A 23,109-nucleotide genomic window follows, 5' to 3' on the forward strand; every position below is an offset into this window, starting at 1 on the left:
AACGATTACTCTTTCGATATGAACCTTTATCGCGATGGAGCCACGTGGCAACCCTTCCTGGAGAATTTTAACACCTCGTGTATTTTCACGCGCGAGTGTTTGCACCCCAAACTGACCTTAGCTGTTCTATCAACGTTCGCAAACTCTCGACGGATCGGTGTACCAACATATGAAACTCGTATTCTCATGAACTTTATTTATTCGAATATTAACGAAAAGAAGTAACTATTGAATATTTAAGAATCTTTGTAACTACCATATTTCGCGAACAATCGTATATTAGAACGATGATCCAAATTTAGCAACGAGAACTTATCTACGAATCCTCGAATTTTTTATTCTTCGAATGGGACCGCACGCTGATAGAAATAAATAATAATAAATTCTCACCCTCTGGTAGAAAAGTATGTCAATCTCTACCGACTATAAAACAGTATCTTTTTTATCCCTCGTGCAAATTTGTTCACGTTGTACGTCTACGAATCGATTAATTGATACTTGACTACTCCAACGAGTCGTGTTCGAGAACTACGCTACAAGTTTCCACTAAAATTGTCGTAAATGATTTCAACACGCTAATAATTGATTCCAATATAACCGTGAAATCGATCCGAATTGATGCGCGAACGATCAATTTTAACGCACAAATATACTTATAATAATCCCGCGTGCGATTAACGTTTCGATTGCGTTTCGACATCGATCACCGATCGAGCCGCAAAATTGTTTCTCGCTAATTTGCGCCACTAACGAGCGTCGCCAAATTACATCAGTTTTCGGACACTTCGAATACTGCACAAATTACGTTGCACGAAGTACAAATTACCACGATACAGTTTATCCGCCGTGGTATCGTATCGTATCGTTCCGAATAATTCCAGAAATAATTCCACCCTCTTCGTATTATTCAATTATTTATCCAAGAACTAACCAAAAAATTCCTCTTCGAAAAGCTTTCACAATTTCCTCTACCTCAAACCACGATCTCAATCACCTCAAATCACTACCCTACGAATTTATAATTATCAAATTTCATACGTTCCATCCACCGAGAGAAATCGTACGATATCTTCGAAACTGTTCAATATTTTTCGATAAAAAAAAAAAATACCCGCGACTCGCCAAGACACTCCCGAACAACGATAAAAAATTCCGCAAGAATGGTTTTCTCACGTTGTGAAATACCCTAAGAAATTGTCCCGGTTAATCCGTGCACGAGCGTGATGGTACGACCCCTTGAACAAGGGGGCGTGAAATTAATCCGTGTTATTCGCGTCTTACACGCGACGTCGGGCGGCTCGAGTCTTTTGCGCTCGAGCGAAAGTAATTGTCAGTCGTTAGCATCCACTTCCATTATAACGTGAGTCGACGCAGCCGTCAGTGTCGGTTTACTTGGCTCGACAGCTTGCGCAAACAGACAGCGCCGATGAAACGTTCGGAGACAATGACGCCAGGACCGCAACCCCTTCTGCTCGAATCACTACGCCACCGAACGCAATTTCCCCGGAGGACGTGTCTGCGGAATAAGACTGACGTACGTCGAATTTCACCGCTACGAAATTCGGGGCTCGATCGGTCCGAGTTCGAACGATCATCGATCTCGGTGAACGATTCTTGTTTCTCGTTTCGAGACCGGCCAATCTTTCAAACACGGACTCTGGTACGCGCACGAGATTGAACGAAACGAACTACTGTGAAATTATATCGTTCTAGCGGGAGGATTATTATTGGTATTTTATTAAAGATGTTTGGCATGGTCTTGACACTTTTTTGGAAAATAGAAGTAGGGGTTTTTGGGGAAGAGGCTTCGATGAGTTGTTTTGGAAATTATTTTGTCTTGGAATGACCTCGTGAGAATAATTAAACATTGTAGAAATAACCACATTTGTTATAAGGGTGACTACCCCTTTTTTGAAAATAAAATTATGGATTTCTAGGACAGAGACATCGATAAGTTATTTTGGAAATTATTTTATCGTGGAACGACTTCGTGAGAATAATTAAACATTGTGAAAAAAAACACCTTCGTTATAGGGGTGACTACCCCTTTTTGGAAAATAAAATTATCGATTTCTAGGGCAGAGACATCGATAAGTTATTTTGGAAATTATTTTATCGTGGAACGACTTCGTGAGAATAATTAAACATTGTGAAAAAAAACACCTTCGTTATAGGGGTGACTACCCCTTTTTGGAAAATAAAATTATCGATTTCTAGGGCAGAGACATCGATAAGTTATTTTGGAAATTATTTTATCTTGGAATGACCTCGTGAGAATAATTAAACATCGTGAAAAAAAATACCTTTGTTATAAGGGTGACTACCCCTTTTTTTGAAAATAAAATTATAGATTTCTAGGTCAGAGATATCGATGAGTTAATTTGGAAATTATTTTATCTTAGAATGACCTCGTGAGAATAATTAAACATCGTAAAAACATCCAAATTTGTTATAAGGGTGACTACCCCTTTTTTTGAAAATAAAATTATAAATTTCTAGGGCAGAGACATCGATAAGTTATTTTGGAAATCATTTTATCTTAGAATAACCTCGTGAGAATAATTACACATCGTAAAAACATCCACATTTGTTATAAGGGTGACTACCCTTTTTTTGAAAATAAAATTATCGATTTCCAGGACAGAAACATCGATGAGTTAATTTGGAAATTATTTTATCTTAGAATGACCTCGTGAGAATAATTAAACATCGTAAAAACAACCACATTTGTTATAAGGGTGACTACCCCTTTCTAGAAAATAAAATTATCGATTTCTAGAACAAAGATATCGATGAGTTATTTTGGAAATTATTTTACCGTGGAACGACTTTGTGAGAATAATTATTCTCGCTTCTACAATTATTAAACTTCACAACTATTAAACATCGTGGAAAAAAGCCACCACTATTAGTCACAGAGCTTACGAGGGTGACTACCCCTTTTCTGAGAATAGAATTACGAATTAAATATAAAAATTATTTTACTATAATTTTTGAAAAGCTTCAAAACTAATTGTAAAAGCTAGTTGAACTCAAAAGCGACCAAACCCATCAATCAGAACACCCAGAACCTGTTAATAAACCTTACAGTTTTCCTCTACAGAAGATGATGCTTCTCGATCGAAAAGTGTTCCAATTGCTTCGGAAATGTTGCAGAGAAACAATTCCCCTATACATGAAAACTGTCCATAGGGGTCTCTCGTGATATTCAAACGACGTGACTACGCTGGCCAGAGAAGATGGCGATGTTTATCTTGGGTGCTCCTCGAGCCAAGATTGAACTTTCCCAGCTGTGTGCACCGAGACAATATGTGGACCGTAGTATAAACCTGATCACCTAAAACGTCCAAGTCCTCTCTGGCAATAATAAGACAATTCATGGGGCCTGGCTGGAATACCGAGATACGACCGCTTAAATCATCACAGAACCATCTTCAATGTTTACCAGTTAGGTAGCGGCAAATGGTGACCGACCACGTATTACCAACACTATATACTGTACTTATAATTAAACAGAACTTTCTCCACATTACGCAATCGTATATTCTAGAGTATATTCTTCTCGTGAAATCTTCCACGAACAAGCTACTACAAATAAATTCATACAAAAATTCTACTATACAATAAAAAGACATTATACAGTACAAACAACATTTCCACTCTCAACATTCCCAAGAACAATTTTCCAATATCACCAATCACTCACGAGACGTTCCACCGTGTCTAAAATAAACTACATACACTTACACTCTACTTTCCTTTCTTTTCTCGTGCTACATTATTGCACACGTCAGTTACGTTAACAATAACCTACAACTGTCCCTCTTTCCATCCTCTCTTCCTCCGATATCACATTCTACAACGTACAGAACCTTTCTACAATAAAGACACATTGTTACTATCTCTAATTTCAAACAAACCCTTCCCGATCTCTCTTCCTGAATGTAATCGAACACCTGTTCCTCGATACGGTCACACCGTGCAAGATTCGAAACACTAGATCCACCCAAAGTCTCGAACATTCTCCACCCCCTCCCTTTCCACGAAATAAATTTTCTCCCCGGCCTCCACTAGTTGAATGCACCAGCCACGATGTTCCAACCGTTAACATCGCAGTTTCGAACCGAAGGGGGTTGCATCCCCTTTGTCCGTTCTCTTTCCATCGCGACGATATATTTTCGAAAGCGTTGCGTTGTAAACGAGGGTCTTAGAACCGAGTAAATTTCGGCTGGAAGCTTTGGAGAACTTTCTCCATCGATTCGAGCGAGGAAGACGTCCATGGATCGAATTAAACGACAGAAGGAAATCGCCAGCATGGTGGTTCACCGGTAGTTTTCTACGTTCTTGCCTCACCTTGTCCACCCACGACCTGAAACCTTCTCTCGGGTGTAACGAGATTCGTCCGTGACGAGCGAGTTTCTTGCCCGGAGAATTAAGCGTCCCATTTGAGGTTCGCGGCATCGACGAATGTAATTTCCCGAGAGGGAACCGAAAGAATGCTTCTCCCCGGAGGAAAACAGAAAAGTCCCGGCGCCAAAATTCCCTGAAACGGTACACACACCCAGCAACGAGAAATACGATTCCACTCGCGCGAGGATCGTACGGAATTGACGCTAGACTCGTGGAAATCGCGAAACATGGACGAATTCGTGGTGAGGGAAAAAGAGCTTCGAGATCTTCGCGAACGAAATGTTTCTTTTTTTTTTTTAAACATTTTTTAGTTACTTGGTTAGGTTCGTTCTCTCGTGTACAACGAGACCGCTCGATTCGTTCGACAATCGTAGGAAACGAATTTTTCCGATATTTTATTATCTCCACCGATACCGTTCTGTAGACATAGGGGCTTCCGCGTGTCCAGTGAACCGGATCAAACTGTCAAAATCGAAATTCAATCAAAAGGGTTCGCCGGTCGAAAAATATTCCTGGTTGAATTCGAACATGGTTTTAGGAGAACGGTGTTGTACGATTAATTTTCTATTATCGTTCGTGGGAAAGAAATTTCGATTTTTTTTCTTAAGAGGTAACAGTTTTCACGAACACGTCTTTCTGAATTTTCGAACACAGACCAAAAATTGTATTTGTACGCTTAATTTTTTATTATCGACATAGAAACGTTCGTGAGCAAAAAATTTCAATTTTTAATATCAAAAGGCAACATTTTTCACTGATACGTCTTTCTGAATTTTTGGAGAACAGTGTTGTGCACTTAATTTTCTATTATCGATATAGAAACATTTTTGAGCAACATATTTTGATTTTTCTTATCAAAAGGCAACATATTTTTCACTGATACGTCTTTCTAAATTTTCAGACACAGACCGAAATTGTATTTGTACACTTAATTTTTTATTATCGATATAGAAACGTTTGTGAGCAAAAAATTTCAATTTTTAATATCAAAAGGCAACATTTTTCACGGACACGTCTTTCTGAATTTTCGGAGAACAGTGTTGTACACTTCATTTTTTATTATCGATATAGAAACGTTCGTGAGTAAAAAATTTCAATTTTTAATATCAAAAGGCCACCTTTTTCACTCATACGTCTTTCTAAATTTTCGGAGAAGAGTGTTGTCCACTTAATTTTCTATTATCGATATAGAAACATTTTTGAGCAACAAATTTTGATTTTTCTTATCAAAAGATAATATTTTTCACTGATACATCTTTCTGAATTTTCGGAGAACAGTGTTGTACACTTAATTTTCTATTATCGATATAGAAACATTTTTGAGCAACAAATTTTGATTTTTCTTATCAAAAGGCAACATATTTTTCACTGATACGTCTTTCTAAATTTTCTGAGAACAGCGTTGCACACTTAATTTTCTATTATCGATATCACACACTCTCATCTTATCGATATCGAAACGACTATGAGCAAAAAATTTCAATTTTTCTTCTCAAAAGGTAACACTTTTCACGCAACAATTTTCACTGATACGTCCTACTGAATTTTCGAAACACAGTGTTGTACACTAAATTTTCTATTATCGATATCGAAACACATCCAAGCGAAAACTTTCGATTTCCCTCACAAAAATGCAACATTTTCCCCATCTCGTCGCACGGATACGTCATTCTGGATTCGAAACGCGACGACGAGTGTTTGTTTAAAATTCCAAGGCTCGACTACCCCCTCGAGGGAACAAATTAGACCAAGGGTACGATTACACGAGTCGGGTAAAAATGTGCTCGACCTCTTTTGTAAAACTTTTAGAAACTTTCGTCGTTATATTTCGTGGCTGGGTACGCGCATTCATTTACGGAAACCTTTCGTTAAATTCCACCATCCCTCCCCCCTCCAGCTCGTAAAGAATATAACTATGGATGCTCCATCTTCTTGCCTCGTTCGCGAGCAGTTTCCCTCCCGTATATTGTGCGCGTAAAGTTGGCGATTTAATTACTTGTTACTTCGAAAAGGATTTGCATACGAGCGTAAAACATTTCTGTTGCTCATCCCCGGCCGATAAGAGCACACCACGAGCCTGTTTCCTGAAGGCTATTTCAACGCGGACTATGCTTCAGCTATAGCTAAAAGTGTACGTATTAAACCGAACGAAGAGCTGAAAAGCTCGCGATAACGTGTATATACGTACGTGCACGAAACGAGCTCGTATGAAACACATCACGTGTATGTGTAGCGAATTTTGACAGAGACCTGACATTTTCGCCGAGCAGAACGTTACGTACACGAATCTTCCATGAAAGACCACGTTAGAAGAGACATGACACTATTTTACACGAACGTGTGCAAATTTCTTCGAAATTTCGATCTCTAACGAATTTCGAAAAAATTGGGAAAAATTTTCTCCAATATCGAGATTAAGAAGATTTCTTGAAGATTGATAGAATCGTTATTACTGCTCGAAAAATTGGAGCACACTTTCGTTTTTGTACGTATACTAAGTTGTTCGATAAGTTTTTTCTATTGTAAAAAATATTGTGATATTTCAATTTTGAACAAGTGTGAATATACGAACGAGAACAATTTTTCCATCTTTGGAAAAATAAAACGACGAATCTAATAGCTACATTTCTTATCGATTGATAAAAATTATTGAGCAATCTATTACGTAAAAATATAAATATAATGTTTCAACCTATTGAAAAAATTCTAATTGCACGAAATAATCTTTAAGAGAGATCTTCAAGAAAGAGAAAATAAAATTTTCTTTTCTGTTTTATAATCGAAGTAAAGAAGAATAATTGTGATCTCAGGGCAATAATTATACTTACAGAGAACTTCTAACGATCGACATGAAACTTCACACATGTTTATCGAACATTAGTATCATCTTTAGAAAAATAAAACAACAATCCTAATACCTCCATTTCTTATCGAACGACAAAACTTATCGAGCAACCTATTATTAGGTTGTTTGAAAAGTAATTTTATTTTCCAAAATGAAGAATGTATAATTTAATAAGATGTTTATACACTCTAAAAAAATCGTATTTCATTTTCACCAAAAAAAAACGAAATAACTTTCCGAACAACCCAATATGTATTATATTTTGTTTCGTTAAAAATTTCGTATCAACACTTTGGAACACAGTTCATTAGACTTGTACAATGGTAGAAGATTATCAAGAGTGTAAAATCGATGTATTAAATATTTAATTACGAGATGGTGTGTTAACTTGTTATTTTAATTTTTCTGCCTACACGGGATGCGTTTACATCGACTCTTCGCTCCTTTGAAACCAATTTAATTATAATTTTCACCCCGAGTTCTACCCAACTAATGCCCAAGTAATATGTAACGATAATATTTTCGGTAAAGCGTTTCGCGTATGTTCGTTTGTTCTAAAGATCGGAAGGTACTCCAAACTTACGAGCAGTGTAGCTACAGTGTATTGAGAATGTAGTTAGCTTGTGTACGAACTAATTTAACATCAGCCAGTAACCGAGCGTTCGTTTGACTTCCTTAACAAAAGAGGAACGACGTTCTACCGTATATTTTAATCTAAAAGTCTAAGATAAACAGCGAGCAATACGTCACGTTAATGGCAATAATTTACAAGGAAAACGACTTTCAACGTTTGTAAAAATTGCAACGTTCCCCGCCAGAGCAGCCTTGCGCAAATAGAAAATAAACGAAAACGTGTAACGAACGTTCTTAATTAATCCTGAAAGGGGCTCGAAACTTCCAAGAAGCGAGTCACGTCAAAGATAACTTTCGAAAGGAGTTCGTTTACTACGGAATCGTATTATTAATATTTTAAAGACTTGTCCGGGGAAAAAATCCGACTTACTTTTTACTACGAGTTTCGTAACGAACGTAAGTAGCCAACCACTGTGGAGATTTCTCGATGTCTCATTTGTGATAGTGGTACTTGTGATACTGAGATACTTAGCACAGAAGGTGACATATTTTTACATATTTGGATGTAAAAGTGAATAATGTTTGCGTGGAAGGATGAGTGTGACGAGTGTATATGGAATTATTGTCAGAGCAAGTTAACTTTAAGTTTATTATTGTAATAATGAGTGTGATATGGTCTAGGTGTTTTGTATGGGTGAAGAGAGTCAGAGTGAGAGAAGTGTGCATCGTTTGTCATAGTGCATTAAGAAAGAGACAATAAATGCAACAATGACTTAGGTAGTGTCACGTGTTGGTGACGAATGGACAGTGTTAGGTTTTTGGAGACTGCGTTTGTTTTGCAAAAAAAAAAAAATACTAAAGTTAAACGTTATGACCATTAGAAGCTTTATCGAACGACTAAACTTATTAAGCAACCTAATACTGTTCAATGTGGTACTGTTTTATGAAGTACTGTTCAATGTAGTACTGTTCAATGTAGTACTGTTCAATATAGTACTGTTCAATGTAATACTGTTCAATATAGTACTGTTCAATATAGTACTGTTCAATGTAATACTGTTCAATATAGTACTGTTCAATGTAGTACTGTTCAATGTAGTACTGTTCAATATAGTACTGTTCAATGTAGTACTGTTCAATAAGTTCGATATTCAATAATACTGTTCTACATTCAATAGTATATACTGTTCACAGATAATACTGTTCAATGTAGTACTGTTCAATAAGTTCGACATTCAATAATACTGTTCTATATTCAACAGTACCGTGCTACATTCAACAGTACTGTTCTACATTCAACAATTCTATTCAACATTCAACAGTACTGTTCTACATTCAACAGTACTGTTCAATGTAATACTGTTCAATATAGTACTGTTCAATGTAGTACTGTTCAATGTAGTACTGTTCAATAAGTTCGACATTCAATAATACTGTTCTACATTTAACAGTACCGTTCTACATTCAACAGTGTATACTGTTCACAGATAATACTGTTCAATGTAGTACTGTTCAATAAATTCGACATTCAATAATACTGTTCTACATTCAACAGTGTATACTGTTCACAGATAATACTGTTCAATGTAGTACTGTTCAATAAGTTCGACATTCAATAATACTGTTCTACATTCAACAGTATCGTTCTACATTCAACAGTACCGTTCTACATTTAACAGTACTGTTCTACATTCAACAGTACTGTTCAATGTAATACTGTTCAATGTAATACTGTTCAATGTAGTACTGTTCAATAAGTTCGACATTCAATAATATTGTTCTACATTCAACAGTACCGTTCTACGTTCAGCAGTACTGTTCTATATTTGATAATACTGTTCTATATTCAACAGTACTGTTCTACATTCAACAGTACTGTTCTACATTCAACAGTACTGTTCTACATTCAACAGTACTGTTCTACATTCAACAGTACTCTTCAATAAGTTTCGTCGTTCGATAATCAACCAAGTATTACCAACTACGCGAGATCCCCGCATATTATAACAAACCAAATATTACAATCCTAACTTTTACAACATATACATACATTACAGAATAAGAAGAGACTATCCACAGTAGAACCATGCACGAGAGAAGTACACATACCCGAAGATTATCGTGTTACCCTACAACCTAATAATTTCTGTTCACCAATTATATTTTTCATCTTATTTATCATCGTAATCCGTTATCATCCACCTTCGCGTGCCTCTGCTCCGAAAGAATAACTTTCGAACGCAAACTCGCGCGAAACGTTTTCATCGTGCGCGCGATTCGTCTCCGAATCGCTCGACGATCTTAATCCTCGCGTCACGTTGCTCGAATCCGCGCTAAAATTCCGCTTGGAGCTGCACAGCGAGCGTGGCGCGTAATTACTCGAATCAGAAACAGGAGGAGATCCTCGAGTAATGAGGAACGACGGTCGCTCCGGGGCGTTGCAACGAAAACAAGGGATTTCAAGCTCTATTCGACAAATCGGCCCAACTCCTCTACAAAATGGCGCGCGTCGAACGCGAAACAGTCGAATCAATCGTTTTCAATTTTCTCGCGACTACATCGAAACATTCTTACTCGATCGTGACCAAACACCTTCCACGAGATCTCGAAACCTCTTTGGAACCTTTTACCAAACGCTCGCTGTCGAAATTCCGCTCGAAACTTCCGTCACGCTTCTACGCGCGCTTACCGGAATATTCCGTCTAGGAAAATTACACTTTTTATCGCGTTAAATGAACAAACCCTCGATCTTTCCATGTGTAAACTTTTGCACAAGGAAAAGTTACTTGACGATCGTTTATAAATTATCAGAAAGGTATTATCACGATATAGTAGGTTGTTCAGTAAGTTTGTCGTTTTGTAAACAAATATGACACTTCAACTTTGAACGACTGTAAATACACGAACGATAAATTTGCACGAAGATTTGCATAAGTTCAAACAATTTTTAGAAAAATAAAACAAACCTAGTAACTCCATTTTGTATGGAACGATAAAACTTATTGAACAACTTATTAAATCTCTGCCTACAAGATTATTTACGATTAAGAAAATATCGAAGTGCAATAACAAAGGAAGATGTTATTGTTACTCTCGCCCTTGTTCCCTTCATTTTTTATTTATCGCGTACGCGTGTCTGCGGAATGGATAATAAATGGAGAAATGGATACATTGGCTCTGCTCTGCAGCGAAGTAACTATTATCGATCCTTCCTTCCAGCACACCTGACACGTTGACTGACTCGTGTATATGTGAGACGCGTGAACACCAGTTTCTGGAAACTGCAATAATTGCAGTTATGCAGTATGTAAACATAGTACACAAAGACACCGTTGTTAAAAATGAACCAACGAATACACGGTTCAATTATCGTATAAACTCTTCTGTTACTCGCGACTGTAATCGAAACGATTATCGACATCCTTGAACTTGTCGATTAACCCAATTGCACTTGCAATTCTATCGAGAATATTGTTTTCTGTTGCAGATCTCAAGGTGCGTACCACGACAGGGGAGTTTCGTCGTACTCCCGATTTGGCAAGTAGGCAAGAACTACGGATTTGTTATTCAATCTTTTCCAGCATCCGTTAAACGCGCAGGTGCTTCTCGGGGGGGCTATAAAAGTGGTAAAACACTTCTCCGGAGGTATAAATTTCTCGTTTTACGCGTCTGACCGGAGCGGAGCGGCACGAGCTCCACTCTCCCGTAGCGAACTTATATACTCACCCTACCATCATTCTGGTACACCTTCGTTCGTCTTAATCCGATTAAAAAATGTTTTGCCCGAATTAAAGTTACATGAATTATCCCGCTGCGCGATGCACTCTTGCAGCTCGGTTACCACCCCGTGGAGAAACGCTCCATGCACTCGATGCACTTACCTGACGAAACTGCATTCACTCTTACTTGTTTCGTCGTATCTTTTTCTATTTTTTATATGTCATATATCTATATATGTATTTATGTATTTTTTTTGTATATTATAATACATGTTTATGTATTATAATTTGTATATGTATATTTTATATATTTTATGTATTATAATTTACATATGTATATTTTATGTATTTCATGTATTATAATTTACATATGTATATTTTATATATTTCATGTATTATAATTTACATGTGTATATTTTATGTATTTTATGTATTATAATTTACATATGTATATTTTATATATTTCATGCATTATAATTTATATATGTATATTTTATATATTGTAATACATATGTATGTATTATAATTGATATATGTATATTTTATATATTTCATATATTATAATACATATTTATGTATTATAATTTATATATGTATATTTTAATTATTTTATATATATATTTTTTTATATATTTTATATATACATTTTTTATATATATATATATATGTATGTATGAATGTAGTTATGTGTGTACAATGTTTCCCCCGATTCGGCGCGAAATTAAACCAACGAAGCTTTACTTAATATTTAATCGCACAATTCGCAGCCATTCGCGGTATAATATTCTCGCGAAAACTAGCGAACCAGTGAAAGCCGTTATTTTCGAGAGAAAAGTTCTCAACACTTGTTGAGCTCCCCCGACCACCCCACCGTTCTCCACCACTACCCCAGTTGTAATTAGCTGCCACACGCTCTCCGAACGCGGTTTCCAGAAAAACCCCGTGCATCTTTAAATTGCCACGCATTACAAATTCTACCTGAATGGTACAACAGCGGTTCCCACGTTACAGAAAATCGTGCTAGTCACCTACGAAACACGTTTCTACGAATGACATTCGAAACACAGAATCATGAAACATGGTTTTCAGATGATTATTCGTGTTCTGGTGGAATTGCTCACGTTTTTCCCAAGCTGTGTAAAATTGTGCAAATTTACTGTGTAATATTTTTATCCAGACCACTTTCGAAGTGCAAAATCACGAAACACGGTTTAGACGATTATTCGATCGTAGAGATGATTTATCTTCTAGTGGAATTACACACGTTTTTCTCGAGTTGTATAAAATTATGCAAATCTTCTGAAATATTTCTATCCAGACCACTTTCTAAGTGCAAAATCACGAAACACGGTTTAGATTATTATTCGACCCTTAGAGACACTATGGTTCGTCTCCTGATAGAATTGTGCACGTTTTTCCAAAGCTGCATAAAATTGTGCAAATCTACTGTCTAATATTTTTATCCAGACGACTCTCGAAGTGCAAAATCACGAAACACGGTTTAGACGATTATTCGATCGTAGAGATGATTTATCTTCTAGTGGAATTACACACGTTTTTCTCGAGTTGTATAAAATTATGCAAATCTTCTGAAATATTTTTATCCAGACTCGAGTGCAAATATCTCGAAGTGCAAAATCGCGAAATACAGTTTAGATTATTATTCGACCCTAGAGACACTACGGTTCGTCTTCTGGTGGAATTGCCCACGTTTTTCCAAAGCTGCATAAAATTGTGCAAATCTTCTGAAATATTTTCATCCAAACGACTCTCGAAATGCAAACTTGCAAAACACAGTTTAGGTATAGTTCTCTATAGTATACCTTAGAATTGCGCGCGTCTTGCTCAAGTTTTGTAAAATTGTGCAAATCTCCTTCTGAAATATTTTTATCCCAATGATACTCGACCGTGATAGTACACACATTACGTAACACGATTCTCTCTCGAATCTCTCTCTTAAAGATAGTACTACCGTTCGATGAACATATATGAAGACCCATGCAGATCGATCGACTTATTTTCACACTTACAGTCGTCCAAAGTTCAAGTGTCGTAATACTTTTCTACAAAAGGACAAAACTTATTACATTAATTACATTAGACACAGTTCGCGTTCTCGGATCGCCAGGTATCGCGAATTCAGCTTGAATCGCACGTCTCGTTTCCACGTTGCGTAAAACCGTGGAACACTCCCGTGAAATATTTCCATCCGGATGATACTCGAGCGTGGAAATACGTAGTCACGAGACACGCTTTAAATGATTATTCAGACGGGTTTTCGGTCCGTGTGGGTCGACGCATTATAGTTGGCCCGACGTTTAACACGTTCTCCGGTTCGCGTCGCGTGTGTACGTGTCGCGCACCCTTTCCCGCGTTCGAGAAACGTCACGTGTACGCGTGCGACAGGGATGATTTTCTATTTCACGTACGTGTAAGTAAATTGAGCCTGAGCTACGAACGACTGTCAAATTACACGCGTCACGTTACACGGAATACTCAACCGGGCCGTTTAATACGTTTCGTTCCCGGTTAAAAGCACGCGGCCACATTGAATAAATTTATTTAGGGGGTAACACGATCCCGTGAACACCGGACAGCGTTAATTTTCTATTTTAACGGCGAGTATAAATAAATCGCGTACCGCGAACCGGTACACGATTATCCGCATCGCGAATTGTATATTCGATCGGCCGGTACGATGCATTGTATTCGTAGTTAAATGCACTTCGGCACGGAATTAAATTATTATAAACGCGTGGCGGTGGCCTCGGGGTCTCTAACCGCGACAACGATCATTCTCTATTCGATCTATGAATAAATCGAGCAGGTTTTGATTTTAGACGTCGTGTAATTTATACTGTTCTACGAGTATTTAAAATACAGCTCGTGATTGTAATTGTTTAAAATTACGCGACGCGTTAACTGGAATCTTCGAGTAATCTACACGGTAAGTTTTATTCGTGAAGCATTCGTTAGTCGTTGAATGAAATTATTACAAACAATATTTCGTTGACGAAATATTCACAGTTAAAAAACCAGGTTACGGTAAATAACATTATCGCGAATGTAACGTGGAGGATTATAATTCTATAATTGTACAGGTCTAATAACTGTGCTCCAAAGGGTTGATACGAAATTTTCAACGAAACAAAATATATTATACAATAAGTTACTTGAAAAGAAATGGAGCTATCAGGTTCGTCGTTTCATTTTTCTAAATATGATACTACTGTTTAACGAACGTGTGTAAAATTTCATATAGATTATTAGAAATTCTCCGTAAGTGTAATTATTCTCTTGAGATCACAATTATTCATACCTTCTTTACTTCGTTTATAAGACAGAAAAGAAAATTTTATTTTCTCTCTCTCGAAGCTCTCTTTTAAAAATGGTACTACCGTTCAATGAACATATATAAAGATTCATGCAGATCAATCCACTTATTTTTACACTTACGTTCAAAGTTCAAGTGTCACGATACTTTTCTACAAACCGAAAAAACTTATTAAACAACACGCTACAAGAAATAATATCCCGTTAAATGAAACACGAGAGTACAAATTCGCGATAAAATCCACAAGCCTTCGAAATAAAGGGATATCCTTTCGAACCTCTACCACTTCCCAGGGTTGATTATACTGTCGATAAAATAAAGCGTCTGGAAGCTTCTTCTTTTTCTTCTCCGGTCTATTTCACATACGGAAGCGCATTTGGAAGCTCGTGGATCGACTAGCGACCGTATTAATATTCATCGTTCGTGATTTATTCCGTACGAGCGACGAGTGGCCAATCACTGCGCGCGAGTTGGAGAGAGAACGCTCGAGAGTGGTGCGCGAAAAGGGGTTGAACCGGGTTCGCCAGTTGTTGGCGCCTTCGGCCTAGTTTCCGGTTTGCCGGGCTGCAACGAGCAAGTGCAACTTCGAGGTCATCGCGCTATCTTCCATTCCCCCACCACTGGCCGAACAACCGACGGAAATGGCACGCCATTTCGAAAAAGAGATAATTGAAATTCCTCCGTGATTTCCTCCGCTTGAAATTCTGGCTACTCTTTCGAACCTGTTCCTTTTTCTTGGAATTCCGTTCCTTGGATTACACGAGCAGGTTACGTTCCGAGTACGGATGGCTCGTAGCGATCGTTTTCTACGAATTCTCACAGTGCACATTTATCGAGTATTAAAAATACGAACCGTACGGATGGCTCGTAGCGATCGTTTTCTACGAAATCTCATAGTACACATTTATCGAGTATTAAAAATACGAACCGTGCGGGTGGCTCGTAGCGATCGTTTTCTACGAATTCTCACAGTACACATTTATCGAGTATTAAAAATACGAATTGTATGAATGGCTCGTAGCGATCATTTCCTACGAATTCTCATAGTGCACATTTATCGAGTATTAAAACTACGAACCGTACGGGTGGCTCGTAGCGATCGTTTCCTACGAATTCTCGTAGTGCACATTTATCGAGTATTAAAAATACGAATTGTATGAATGGCTCGTAGCGATCATTTCCTACGAATTCTCATAGTGCACATTTATCGAGTATTAAAACTACGAACCGTACGGGTGGCTCGTAGCGATCGTTTCCTACGAATTCTCGTAGTGCACATTTATCGAGTATTAAAAATACGAATTGTATGAATGGCTCGTAGCGATCGTTTTCTACGAATTCTCATAGTGCACATTTATCGAGTATTAAAAATACGAACCGTACGGGTGGCTCGTAGCGATCGTTTTCTACGAATTCTCATAGTGCACATTTATCGAGTATTAAAAATACGTATTGTACGAATTAGAGCGTATTTTTTAATTGTATCTCCTCGAGCGATTTATAAGGAACAATGGCTCGTGGCGAATAGAGAATTGCGCGGCGAAGAGAGGAGATACGATGTTTCGACGAACTCGAGTGACTCGAGGTAAACGTTCGAGAGTGTGTCCTTGTTGTGACAGCACAATGTATAAATGTGTAATTGTGGGAATTGAAAGCTTGAAAAGGATGATTGGAAAGTTATCGGGTCGAGTGGTACAGTGAAGAAATTTTTGATAATTTTGATAATGGGATGGAGAGAATTTTAAATAGTATATTTAAACGTAAGTCACGAGTAAGAAGGGGTTAGATATTTATAGTTGGTTAAGGTTGCGTCGAAGAGACATGAACAGTAAAGAAATTATAGGGATATTGTAGAGTACAGATTTGTGTTATTAAATAGAAAACAAGAACGATTGAAATGTTCAATTAATATAAATATTATAGCGTGTGTCTTTACCGTAAGAGCTCAATGCATAAATGTGCACTATGAGAATTAAAATTTCAAGAAGTATAATCAGAAAGTTATTAGGTCGAGTGGCACAGTTGACAAATTTTGATAATGTGATAAATAGAATTGTAAATAGTATACTTAAACGTAAATCACGAGGTAAGAAGAGATTAGGTGTTTATAGTTTAATTTATAGTTTAAATTTATAGTATGTAGTTACGTCGAAGAAACGTGAACAGTATGGAAAGAATTGACAGGAATCTTTTAGAGATTTAATAACACAGATCCGTGTTATTAAATAGAAAACAAGAACTATCGAAATGTACAATTAACAGAGCTTACTAACCTTAACGACGATGAGCAACGTGTCATGGCGTCAAAGGAAAGCACCAAACAAGAATGACTTTCGAGTTGGTCTCGGTATTTATATTCTCACCGGGTGGGACGAGACGTCCTCGGAACGGGGTAACCCAACCGATTAGGCGAGTATAATTTTTCACCTCCTGGGGTTCAGGTTCAAAATCCTTCGTTCCTAATTGGATTACGCTAGCGCTTATTTCGAATCCTATTTAGGTTCAAGCGCCCTTTAAACGCAAAGCCTTTAATGTATCTTTGAACACGTGAGTCGCTAAATTATCCCTTACGTTGTTGCTAGTCCACGCTCGTGGAAATTTTCTCAGGACTTCCCAATTTTGGGGAAAAATAATGTCTGGACGAAAGTGGAGATTACGGGGATGTAACGAGTGATCTTGTAAACGATTACAAAGGAACGAAAGAATTAAATATTCTTGTAATTGGAATAATATTGTATTAAGATACGGTCGTTAAAATACTATTTTCCAATTTTCGAAATAGTTTCGTTGAAACTTTGGAAATCTCCGAAAATTAATTTCAAGTACTGTGAAGATTACAGTATTCTTGTAAACGATCACAAGCTACCACAATGACGAAATATTCCACTAATTGAGATACTACTTTTCAATTTTTCTCGCGTTCTTTTGAATAATTTCCCGCGATCGAAATAATTTCGTCGAGACTTTGGAAATCTCTGAAAATTAATTTCTAGTACTGTGGAGATTATCGTAATCTTGTAAACGATCACAATCTACCACAATGACGAAATATTCCACTAATTAAAATACTACTTTTCAATTTTTCTCGCGTTATTTTGAATAATTTCCCGCGATCGAAATAATCTCGCCAAGACTTTGGAAATCTCTGAAAATTAAGTTCAAGTACTGTGAATATTATCGTAATCTTGTAAACGATCACAAGCTAGCACAATGACGAAATATTCCACTAATTAAAATACTACTTTTCAATTTTTCTCGCGTTCTTTTGAATAATTTCCCGCGATCGAAATAAACTCATCAAGACTTTGGAAATCTCTGAAAATTAATTTCAAGTACTGTGAATATTATCGTAATCTTGTAAACGATCACAAACCACCACAATGACGAAATATTCCACTAATTAAGATACTACTTTTCAATTTTTCTCGCGTTCTTTTGAATAATTTCCCGCGATCGAAATAATCTTCTTTTCGAAATCTTCGAAAATTCGTTTCAAGAGTACATTCTCGTGGTTCTCGTGTACGAAAAAAAAAGACTAGTCGTATCGAAGTAAGCATCGCTAGGAGACGGTTTCGCTGAATCGAAATGAACGATAACAATGACTCGCGACGGTCGGGAGTCTCTAATTACGAGGAGGAAGTAGGACGCGATGAAAAATTCAGTTTTAACCCGTTTGTAAGCCGCGCATGGAAACACAGACCAGCTGAAATGTATACTTTCGAGCTACCACGAAATTCGTACGATGCACTGCCATCGTATTTAAGAAGGTAACGGGTCGCAGCCACTCGAAAACAACGAAGAAAGAAACTGGAAGAATTTATTACAACCGGAAGAATTTATTAGAAGTGGAAGAATTTATTAGAACTGGAAGAATTAATTTAGTAATTGCACGTGCAATTTAGTTGTTCCAACGCAAGCATAAAAACTTTCTTCGTTTAATACATCACCGAACAATATCCTACTCGACGATCCTCGTGTATCTGTTCAATGTTCGCGCGGACGAGAATAGAAACGAAACGATAAAAAACCGTCGATAAAATCGAGAAACAGTAAAAACACGCTCAGAAGACGTCGGAACGAAGAAATATTCCGAAAAGAATTACCTCATCGATCAACGAAGAATTATAAAAAAGAATCTACGCCTCGATGTGACCAGAACGACGGGAAACGCAGTCCCTCGCTTAAAGATAACAAATCGAGACCGATTATCTTTAATCGAGGGTCACCCGGAGAACTTTCTCTCGGAACTGATCCAACTCGGACCGACTGAAATAGAACAGTGAACGGAATGCAACAACGAGAACGAGAGAGAGAGAGAGAGGACAAGTATCCGGGAAACTTCAAAGCGACCGTGATCACAAATCGATGTAGCACTCCGAAGCAAATTATAATTTTCTCTTCCAAAGAGTAGATAAATTATCTACTCTTATTAGATGAAATCGATCGGTGAGTTTTCCCCGGTGAAAATTTTCCATTTTCAAAGAACTCTCCGAAAGTATCATCGAAAATATTTACAACACTCTCGCGAAGGTATGTTAACAAACAAGAAACTTTCCGTAATTCTCATTAATCGTAATTCTGGGATCAATTGGTGATCAAGAAACTGAAACCGTGGCGAGAACGATTCTCGTACCCCGGTTACAAGTTCTATCTTTAAGCGAGGCATTACTATATCGTCTGCTACGTCGCGTTTGAAGCTGAACGCGTCGAGACGTTAGAGCGTTCTAGCGAAACGGGACGAAAGCCGTTGTATTCACGAGAAATATCTAACCAAGATAATATCGTCGTTTCGAGGAATTTGCAGTTTTCATTGCGCGAAACTCCCGTTCAGGGAAGCGACCATCGTTCGCGGTCCAGGTAGTTGAGAAAGTGGTAGCAATCGAGGGAACACACACGCTCGTGAACCGAGAAACGGAATTGTCGTTCGTTTTTTCTCCCCAGCTGGCTTTACGTCGGTGCAAGAAACGAACTTTGTCGCTGGCTTGGCTCGGTTACAACCGGGGAAGGAAGTTATCCGGGATGAAATTGAACGGAACTGGATGGCGGTTATTGCTCGATCAAAGAAAAGCAGACACACCACGTCCCTTTCACGTTTCGTTCGCTTGAACAGAATTCGAAGTTCTCGAACCTCTAGTTTTTAATCGTCCGGTATCTCCTCAACGTTTCGTCGTCCTCTGGTTTTGCATCATTATTGCAAAAGACCACGTTCTCCACAATCACTGTACCAAAGTTTCAACGTGAAATATTCGATTACCGAAGATTTATTTACCATTACATTTAATTACCACACTTCGAGTTTTGCGCGGTAAATTTAAAATTCTCGAACCTCTCGTTTTTAATCGTCCAGTATCTTTTCAACGTTTCGTCGTCTTCTGGTTTTGCATCATCATCGCAAAAAACCACGTTCTCCACAATCACTGTACCAAAGTTTCAACGTGAAATATTCGATTACCGAAGATTTATTTACCACAACATTTGATTACCACACTTCGAGTTTTGCGCGGTAAATTCAAAATTCTCGAACCTCTCGTTTTTAATCGTCCGGTATCTTTTCAACGTTTCGTCGTCTTCTGGTTTTGCATCATCATCGCAAAAGACCACGTTCTCCACAATCACTGTACCGAAGTTTCAACGTGAAATATTCCATTACCGATACCACCTGTACGAGAACGTATTTGTAAATAATTACAGTTCATCATCGATGAAAATTGTCGTTCGATCGTTTCTCGTTTATAACATTCTTTTCTTCTAATATTTCTGCTGTCTCCTTCGGGCAACTTGCGTGTCAATAATAGAATATTACACCACATTTGATTACCACACTTCGAGTTTCGCGCGGCAAATTTAAAATTCTCGAACCCACACCAATGGTAACCACGTTCCATTTTCACCCTTTGGACGGTTTCTCGCGTATTTCCCATTGACTTCGAATACTCGATATACCCAACCGGAAGGACTCATTCGTCGCCGAATTTGAATTTCTCCGAGCTTTTTTAATCCCCCGTATTATTCTCCGCTTTGTCCGCGACGCGGTCCATTACCATCGCAAAGATCACGTTCTTTGGATTTACCATGGCAAAGTGGTGTCCTCCGCGACGTCGAATATTCCATTCCTCGATCAACGTAACGAAAATACTTAACGTAACGTTTCACGGGCCGGAGTTCTCGTTTAACTATTTTTTAATCGCGTCGTTATTTTACCTCGCTTCGTTTCCCTCGGTGCCATTAGCATCGGAAAGACACCGTGTTTTTCTTCATTTTTTTTTTCGCGTTTACCATGGCAAAGTCGAAGCGGAACATTTTCGTTACTCTTCCAGGAGGCCTTTTGTATCGCGTTTCGGGCCGACCCTGCTCGTTTGTTGGCCATTCTTTCCAGCGAGGCTATTCGGATGCAAATTTCTGACAAAATTTAAGTGTCACCATTACGGTTTCACCCGGTCGGTGCACGGGGACGATACGGTGGGTTAGATGGTAGTTGTCGTCATTCTTTCCTATCGGGTTTCACGCTCCGACGCCGCAAAACTACTCAACTCGATCCACCACGACGATAAACGAAATTGACTTCGATTTGCAAACGAAAGATTAAAAACGGCCAACTATCGACACCGATACGAACGTCCAACGATTTTATCGTAACCAATTTATTTATCGTTCGAGTTCTCCCGAAACCTACCAGTCAACGCGATATCAACGATAATGATAACACACATTCCACGGATGGCTGGCCCTGTGCAATCGAACGAGCCAACGTCGAGCGTGTCGCGACTGCATTGTCCGACGCGGATTTTATTATTAACACACCGTGTGATTTCGAATTTTCCACGCGTCGAACGACAAATTACTTTATTTATTACCGTTCCGGTAATCGTCGAGAACGCTTTAACACGCCACGTATCGTCGACACACGGACGAGGTAGAATTTATTTAACCAGCGGACCAATGATTCGCGTTGAAAAATTCCACATAGGGAGGACCCTTCAACGACGAAAGTCTCGCGAAACTTTACATTTCCGGAGAATCTGTGACAAACTCGTTCAATTTGATGCCATCTGTACGAGAACGTATTTGTAAATAATTACTGTTCATCGTACCGCGATGAGAATTGTCGTTCGATCGTTTCTGGTTTATTAGACTCTTTTTTCTAATATTTCTGGTTTTTCCTTTGGGCAACTTGAGTGTTTTGATTTTTCTCAGAGGGAAGGATGTTCGAAGAATCTTTGGGTGTGTATAATTTTGTTTTCTTTCGATAATTGTCTTCTAAGAGATTATTTGATTTTATACGTAGAATAGGTTGCTCGATAAGTTTTGTTTGATAAGAAATGGAGCTATTGTGTTCGTTGTTTTATTTTTTATAAAAATGGTGCTACTGTTTGACAAACATGTGTGAAGCTTCATGTAGATCGTTAGAAATTCTCCGTAAGTATAATTATTGTCTTGAGATCACAATTGTGAATTTTATATTCTTTTTCTCTTGAAGATCTCTTTAAGTGGAAGGTTCGAATCGAATTCTTTTAAACGACACACGTTCAAAACGATAGAAATTTTTTTTAAACGTAAACAATTCGATTTTTCCACCTCTTCAATTATCCCGTGAAATATCCTCGAATATTTATTGCTGCTGTGCGCTGCACAAATCGATCGTTTCGCGAAACTTTCATCGCGAGATAGATCCGTACGCTCGACGCGAGATCACGGTTCAATTTCACGGTGCAATAAGTGATGCAACGTTGTGCAGGGTCGACTGCACTTCCTTGAGTCCGCGCGGAAAGAAAAGGGAGAAGGGTGGCGAGGGCACGGTCGACTCGTTGGAGGAACTAAGAAGACGTTAACTTAATTTTAACGATCGTCGAAGCTCACTTCTATCTTTCTTGGAAAAGAAAATGCAGCGATGCAATCGCTCGTGACGTATTCAATGTTTCAATTTACGAGAGCCTATGTTTCTACGCGCGATTACACGCGCCAGAGGCTTTATTCGTTCATGAATATATTTCTGTTTTATACGTATTTTTTCTTCTTAATATATAAGAGGAAACTTTACCGAAAGAAATTTTATTTCACAAAAAACAGAAAGTAAGATTTAAACGATCACATTTTTCCCTAGAAGACTTACTATGCTTCTGTACACACTCGTGTGTATAATTTTACCCACAGTTTGCAATCTTCTCGTTGTACTTGCTATAATTTCATTTCTCGTTAAAAAAATTTGCACATATTTCTGTTTTATACAT

General features: G+C 38.0%; 1 protein-coding gene across 1 annotated transcript in view; it reads left to right on the forward strand.

The window, feature by feature from the left end:
* LOC143154898 (uncharacterized) overlaps positions 1-23,109 on the forward strand; it is a 322,091-nt gene that overhangs the window by 205,970 nt on the left and 93,012 nt on the right. The window contains exon 4 of the mRNA XM_076326963.1: positions 11,316-11,369. Within this exon, the coding sequence (XP_076183078.1) occupies positions 11,316-11,369 (54 nt within the window). The remainder of the gene's footprint in view (positions 1-11,315; positions 11,370-23,109) is intronic.

This window comes from Ptiloglossa arizonensis, chromosome 2 (genome assembly GCF_051014685.1).
Source record: "Ptiloglossa arizonensis isolate GNS036 chromosome 2, iyPtiAriz1_principal, whole genome shotgun sequence".
Classification (NCBI taxonomy): domain Eukaryota; kingdom Metazoa; phylum Arthropoda; class Insecta; order Hymenoptera; family Colletidae; genus Ptiloglossa; species Ptiloglossa arizonensis.